General features: G+C 40.7%; 1 protein-coding gene across 2 annotated transcripts in view; it reads left to right on the forward strand.

Moving 5' to 3' along the window:
- Positions 1 to 4202, forward strand: part of nisch (nischarin) — a 38041-nt gene extending 33839 nt beyond the window's left edge. For both annotated transcript variants that reach the window (XM_031296786.2, XM_035993188.1), the window contains exons 27-28: positions 182 to 372; positions 2346 to 4202. In XM_031296786.2, coding sequence (XP_031152646.1) covers positions 182 to 372; positions 2346 to 2673 — 519 coding nt within the window. In that variant the 3' untranslated portion in view covers positions 2674 to 4202. The remainder of the gene's footprint in view (positions 1 to 181; positions 373 to 2345) is intronic.
- Positions 4203 to 7991: the final 3789 nt, after the last annotated feature.

Consider the following 7991-nt stretch of genomic DNA (forward strand, 5'->3'; position numbering starts at 1 on the left):
TAATGTTGTGTAATGTATATTGTGATAATAATGTCAGTGATGTTTGCACAACTTTTTTCCATTGCTCCCAAGTGGCGAAAAAATCCCTGTAACTGACTTTACTGGTACTTTTGTATCTGCTTCTGTTTAGGATCGTTATTTATAAACTCATTTATAGAATAATTATTACTCTATTCTTCAGGTCCAGATCCCCAGCATCCTGCCCAGCCAAGGCTCCACTCTCTCAGGCCACTCCTCCTCTGTTTCTGGCTCCAGCCCATCTCCTGTCCTCCAGCCCAGGACTTTGATCCTGACCAGCACCGACGTGTTCCTATTGGACGAGGACTACGTCAGCTATCCTCTGCCCGACTTCGCCAAAGAACCTCCCTCCAGGTGAGCACACAGGAAGTCCTGCCCTCCCTGTACCACAACATTTCAAAACCTTTGCCTATGTTTTATCCAGGGGAGTCACTTAGGAGCTGAATTATTTACAGCGACGGCTTCAGGTTCGGGAGGCTGGGCCGACAAACTTCAAACAACAAAATCTGAACGCTGCAGAGTTGGGTGTTTGGCAGAAAGCTAAAAAAAAACAAAAAAAAACTGTCTCCTCGTGTTTGTACTCGTTTGCTGCAGGAAAAGAGGAAGAAGAGGAGACACTGACTGACTGAAGTACTGTCTGTGACGTAGATGGTTCTTCAGTCACGGGGGACTTAGGGAAAATAACAAGCTAAGATCAATATTCACTGAAGTCTAAACACAGAGAGGCAGAGCATCGAATCAGTCCTCGTTAGGATGAGCAGGAAGCAAGAAAGAAAAGAAATAAAACATGCCAGTGTTATTATTCTGATAATCGGAACTAATTGCCATTTCATTTCACTTCATTATTCAGTCTGACATCGTGTTCGTGTTAGCTGTTTTCGGTTTGGGAGGGGGATTATTTAACCAATCAGCGGTGACTGACGTATCTGGCCCGTTGACATCATTTTCATTAGCTTGGAGCATATCTTTTGTTGATCAAAAAAAAAAAAAAGACATGTAATGTAATGATCAAAAATCGTGTCGATTTAAGAGCTGTTCATTCTGTAAGATGACTTATAACGACCTCTACATCTGTGTCCATTTTTGGGACCTTATTCTGGCTCCGCCACAAGATTTTTTTAATCTTTCTTAATCCTGCCCACAAAGCTCCGATTTGCTCACTGTTTTTTTTTTTCCAACCAGGGAAACAGCCATTACCTGACCTGTTTTAATCACTGATCATCAGATATGGATGGCTGTATAAGATTTGTCATTATAACGGTAGCAAAATATGAACCAGATTTGAAATGGTCTATTTTTATTCCCCCAGTAAACGGAACATTTGAAATTCTAAATGCAGTTTTTAACCAAGCGTAGCACTTCTGAGACCCACATGAGAATTTCTTTTGCTGAAACAGAAGCAGCGACAGATTCATCAGCCCAGAGGCAGAGCAGATCTGCTGTGTCACTCTCTGTTAGCGTGGAGATCATTAACTGAAACTGCTGCTTGCTGTTTGTTTGTGTTGCTCTGCAGTTTACTGACTCACTATGTCGTTCACGAGGAGCCTGTACCAGTGTTTTAACTGAGTTACAATCGGAACCATCGACTGAGCTTCAAACAGCTGATACAAATCCATTAAAGGTCCCATGACATGGTGCTCTTTGGATGCTTTTATATAGGCCTTAGTGGTCCTCTAATACTGTATCTGAAGTCTCTTTCCAGAAATTCAGCCTTGGTGCAGAATTACAGCCACTAGAGCCAGTCCCACAATGTGCCATTTCTGTGTCTGTAGCTTTAAATGCTATTGAGGAGGAGAGGGGGAGGGGGGGGGGGGGGCAAGGTGGAGAGTGGGGGTGTGGCCTTGACCAGCTGCCACTTTGCTCGTTTGAAAGCCATGATGTCTCTCTCTCTCTCATGGGTGGGCCAAATTCTCTGGGCGGGCAAAGCAGAGAAAGGGGAGGTAACCTTGCTACTTATGACGTCATAAGGAGAAGATTCCAGATCGGCCCATCTGAGCTTTCATTTTCTCAAAGGCAGAGCAGGATACCCAGGGCTCGGTTTACACCTATCACCATTTCTAGACACTGGGGGACCGTAGGCAGGCTGGGGGAACTCATATTAATGTTAAAAAACCTCGTAAAGGGAAATTTTCATGCCATGGGACCTTTAAAAAAAAAAAAAAAAAAAAAAAAAAATTCTTGATCAGCCGGCATTCCTAATAATAAACTTGAAAATGAAAACACACCACGTTTAATTGATATTTTCATAATAACAATGTATCAAAACAACAATGTGAAAAGGGTCATAATGACAGTATGGTAGTAGTCATCCTTGTGTCCTCCTACAGGGAGCGGTACCAGCTGCGAGAGGCTCGGAGGATCCGGGACCTTGACCGGGTCCTGCTGGGGTACCAGACGTACCCTCAGGCTCTGACCCTTGTGTTCGATGACCTGCCCGGTCCCGACCTGCTCTGCCACCTCACCATGGACCACTTCGCCGCCGCAGGGGAGGAGGCCCCGCCCAGAGGGAGCGGAGCCAGCTGTGGCGCGGAGGGCGAGGTGCAGTGGTGCGTCTTCGTCCCCGGAGCGGACAGCAGAGAGAGGCTGATCTCACTCCTCGCTCGCCAGTGGGAGGCGCTGTGCAGCCGGGAGCTTCCCGTGGAGCTCACCGGCTGATTGGTGGATGCCGGACAGATGGATGAGGGTTCATCACCTTAGCTGGTCGTTGGGAGCTGATTGGCAGGTGGAGTCATCGTATGACCGTATACACACAGATTCAGGGCTTGGTTAGCTGTTTAAAGGTCTTAATATGCTTTAAACGGAGTAGTTTGTACAAAGTGTTGACTGCTGACCATGTCTGAAGGCAAAGCTTTTCCGAGCTTCTGCGAATGGTCACACTGAAAGGCAGCCTGTCGTCATGGAGACGTGCGAGATGCAATGAATTAATCAAATTGGGATAATGATTTATGTTTGGTCTCTCCTTGAAGGCAGTCATCATGTTGCACTCGATTGTTCTCATGAAAAGTGGCAGAAATCTTGATTGTGTAAAGAATAAAGTTTAAATCCGGTCTACTGGTGATTGTTGGATTCGGAGGTGGTTTCAGACGATCCAACAATCGCACGTAGTTTGAAGCATAATGGAGCCTTGAGTCGTACTTTGATTGAAAGGGATGTGGCTTTGCTCAAACACCGTTTGGTGTCCGCTACAGAAAAAAACACTGAGGGTTAATTGGACTCAACAGATACCAGACTGCCATTACAGATCTGTGACCTCACAAGAAGCCTAAATAGTGGGAGTTTCAGGCACACAACTTTACCTTCTTGTAAAGTGTCTCACATGGAGCAGACTTGACAGACGGACGGATGGGTGTTGCACAACAGGGGGCGCTGCAGACAGTCCACAGGAGTTAAAATACATTTTAATCAACATTACCTTAAAGGAACAGTTTGTCATTTCTGGTAAATCCTCCTGTTATCTGTCCTCTCCAGAGTCAGATGAAAAGATTTCATCTCTGTGTCCAGTACAAATATAAATCCAAGACGTGTTAGCTTAGCTTAGCCTTAGCCTAACAACTCCAAAGCTGTCTGATTTACATGTTATTTATGTTAAGTTGCTCTTAAAACCAAAAATATTTTTTACATTTACAGTCTGGCTCTGGGTGAGGTGACAAGAGGATATCTGAATGTTTTGGACTTTTGTTTTAAGACACACTCTCACACACACACACACACACACACGCACGCACGCACGCACGCACGCACGCACGCACGCACGCACGCGCGTGTGTGCGCACAGCTGCTCGGCACAATCTGCTTTCTGAACATTTTATTCCTTGCACATTGTAATTGATTAAGCAGTATTATTGGACAGTATATTGAAGCTTTTTTTATTAAAAATAAATTAATATAATAATGTTTTGGGACAGACAAATGTTTTCCATTCTGAAGCAGATTTTGTAGTAAACACAAATATCCTGATATTTCAAAAAATAACTCTTAAATGTCATATTTAGCATTGTCATTGAGTATTATTTTTTTTATATTTTTTTGTTTTATTTTATTGTATGTTATGTTTTCCGTGCATTATTATCAACAAATGGGAAGCCAGACAGAGTTGAACCCTGCCAACCTTCACCAATGTTTACGTTACATGTTGTCTTGTTAAAGGGGAATGCCACTGAATTAAAGTGAAAATGAAAACTCTACATGTACTGTAAGAATCCTGTTTGGTATAGCGACAGCGGTTTGAATCCGCAGTCTGCACACATTTCAGCTGATGCAGCAATTAAACCAGAAAACCAGTCTGCCTGACAAGATGCAAATCACTCCATGTTTCTGTTGGGGTGCTATAATGGACACAGTCACTGCAAAGATCTATTTTAATATGTATTATTAAATCCAAAAATCTTAAGTGTCCTACAACAAGTTTAAAAATGTGCCAATGGTGTAAGTTTATTCCCCATTTCAATACATATTAGGTTTCAAGAGATTTCTTCATAGAAGTGCAGTGATCATCAATAATAGATCATTATTACCGTGATCTGCCTTGCTTTGGCCAGCCTTCTACTGTTTACCTTGTAATTGTCGTGATGAAAAATGAAATTATTGCTGTCGTGACAACTTTTCAGAGTTGCTAAATCCAGTCTCATAGTGTTATAAACCACGGGGCAGCGTTTGGCGTCTAATAAGCCTTAAAACTCAGGAATATGTTAGCAGGCATTTAGCAGACTGAAAACAGCCCTGCATTAAAACAACGCATGTTCAAGCAATTCAAAGTGCTTAAAGTGCTCATATTATGCTTTTTGGCTTTTCCCTTTCCTTTATTGTGTTATATATCTTTTTTGTGCATGTAATAGGTTTACAAAGTGAAAAATCCCAAAGTCCACCCAAAGAGACTTACCATCTTCCAGAGAAAACACTGTTCACAAACTGCTCCAAACAGCTCTATTGACAAACGTGCGTCACTTTGTAACACACGTTATAATGCTCGCCTAGCTGCTAGCATGGCACGACCTCATGCTCTGCAACTGACAAGCTAGCAGTGCTTACTGCAGATGTGCGACTCCCAACAAAGACGGTACAGAAGTGAGATGCCTCACTCTGTTCCTAAAACAGAGAGCTCAACACACAGGGTGAAAAGAGGAGCTGCAGCAATGTGCAGTACAACAAAAATATGGAGTTTTCCGAAACCACATAAAGAGCACTTTACATAAGACATAGAAGGCAAAAGAAAAGAAACCTAAGACAATGTAAAAAGAAATCAATAGAATACAATATAAAAAGTAAAATATAAAAATGAGCTAAAAACAGAACAAAAATGACAGTGTAGCTAAAGTGCAGTGCAAGACATAAATGAATAGTCCCAAATTGTATTCAATAAAAGCCAGAGGCTGAGTATCAGGTCAATAATTCGACTTTGTTTTCAAACTGACTGATTGTGTTTCTTTGCGTCAAACTTATTTTTTTTGTGGTGACACCATGTTCCCTCATATCTGCTATTACCTTTGTGAGTAAAATGTTATTATAACTGGTAGAAATGACCAACTTAACTAAATTGTAATAAAACTGAAGAAAAACAAATAATCAGAACAACGCTGTACAGTGAATCATCAGAGATGTCCACTGAGGGTCTAACATTCATCAACAGAGGGTTTGTAAACAGCTTCCACTCTCTTGAAGAAAGAACTATTTTACTGTGTGAGACAGGTTTTAGGTTTATGCTCAATATGGACTGACAACTTAGAGGACTGCAATGGGACCAGATCCTGTCAGAATATTTGGCTACTGACTCTTCAGAAATGGGGTAACTTCACACGTGTAACATTAGGTTCCCGAGTGAGCCACCACATCACTTGAGATATGAGTTGATGCAGATTATTTAGGACTGACGGTTAAGGTATTTTGATATTTTGTGCGAATAGCATTTCCTATAAACCCTTAAAGACTTTATGGAGAACCTTTTGTGTCCTGCAGGGCCGTAAATACCATTGAAGACACTGATGTCATGTCTTTGAAATGATTCTCTGAATTTGGGAGTTCCAAACTAACGAGAATTTTACATTCAGTTCAGTGTTTCAAGATGTTATCCTCTTATTAAACTACATTTAGGTCAAAAAAAAAAAATAATTGTCGTGTCAGCAGTTCATCGCTCTCGATTCTCAGTAAGGTTTTGATGACTTGGTGGTTCAGCAGCACGAAATGCACCACCACCTTTCAACTTGTTTAACTTCCTCTATTTCCTGTCTGTCGGGGCTGCTGGTCATGAAATTTAGCTGATTTCCTTTTGAGGGACACTTAAACAGGCCGAGGGCAGAGATACTGTACTAGGAAATGTGATCAGCAAAACTGGCGACCTGACCTGTGATTGGTATTCTCTGGGTTCCATTAGGTCAAATGACCAATAGGAAAGAATTCCAGGCTCTGCTCTCATATGAAAAAAACTGTAAATTAGTTTTTTGAAATTTAATTGCATGGAGAAATTAGATTAGAATGTAACAAAGTGACAGTGAGTGTGCCAAGATGATATGACAATGTGTTTTGAAAAACAGTCTGGCTGGGAAACTACTCTGGAGATCATCTGCCAAGCTTGTTTTTTGTCCAACTAGTTTGTTAGCAGCATATCTATCAAACTTCTCAATATATTTTCATTAAATTTGTTGCAAAATTCAGCTATTGGCCCAGAACAATTGACTACATTTTGATGTTGAATCAGGATTTCTTCACATGATTTCTTCACATTCAAATTGGGTCATTACTATTTTCTCATGAAGCACTTTCATGAATGAAAACAATCACGTATATGCTATGAATGCTAAACACTAAATTAATTCTCATGCATAGATGCAGCTAAAAATGTTATAAGCATTTTCTGTTTATTTACATTACAAATTTAGAAGTGTGTGCTGCCTAGGTGTAAGGCCTATTATGCACTTAAGTGAGTTTTTTACCTTACACTAGTATTAAATGGCATTATCTCAGTGCTGTGTATAAGGCCTCCATATAAGGTTACTGGTAGGTAGGCTACAGGAGTCAGAAAGATTGTACCCAACCTGAAAATGACCATTGACCTACAACACATCCATGGTGACCTATATCTATGCATGGTGACCACCTAGTTTTTTTCAGGTTAGCTAATGGTTTCAGCTTAGCAGCCACAACTTTCTGGTTCAGGCTAACAATTCAGTTTAGTAGCAATTGTTTTTATTCAGGTTAGCTAAGCGTTTGGTTTAGCAGTAGACCTAAAGCAGTTCTGGTTAGTTAACAGTTCAGTTTATCAGCTATAACAGATCAAGGTAAGTTTACGGTTAAGTTAAACGACTAAAACAGTTTGGCACAGGTTAGCTGACGGTCCAGTTTAACAGCTATAACAGTTTGGCACAGATTAGCCAACAGTCCAGTTTAATTGCTAAAATTACAACATTTTGACACAGGTTGGCTAACAGTCCAATTTTTAAGTTATTGGGTTCAGGTAAGCTAACAGTTTTATCAGCTAAAACAGTTTGGTTCAGATTAGGCTAGCTAGCAGGTCAGGTAAACTAAAGTTTAAATTGACAGCTAAACTGACAGTTTGGTTCAGGTTAGCTAACAGTGTAGTTTAGCAGCAAAACTTTTGTTAAGGTTAACTAATGATCCAGTTTAGAAGTAGATTTTTAATTCAGGTTATTTTACAGTTCAGTTTAGCTGCTAAAACCGTTTGTTTCAGATTAGCTAACAGTCCTGTTTAGCAGCAATTTAGTTCCTATTAGCTCAGTTTAGCACCAAATATGTTGGTCAGGTTTATTTACCGGTTCAGTTAATTCTGTGAAAGCATATTTTTCACCCTGGTTGGTTATCCCATAGTTTGAAAACCACTGGTAATCCGGTGAAGTTGAACATTAAAGTATGTATTCATGGTACTATGAGGTGTTCTAGGTATTTTCTGTTGAATCCAGTTAAAGTCTCATTTGATAAACAGCAGAGAGACAACAGGGAACACCAGAGGGATGTGACACTGA

The sequence above is a fragment of the Sander lucioperca genome, chromosome 16, assembly GCF_008315115.2.
Source record: "Sander lucioperca isolate FBNREF2018 chromosome 16, SLUC_FBN_1.2, whole genome shotgun sequence".
In the NCBI taxonomy this organism is placed as follows: Eukaryota; Metazoa; Chordata; class Actinopteri; order Perciformes; family Percidae; genus Sander; species Sander lucioperca.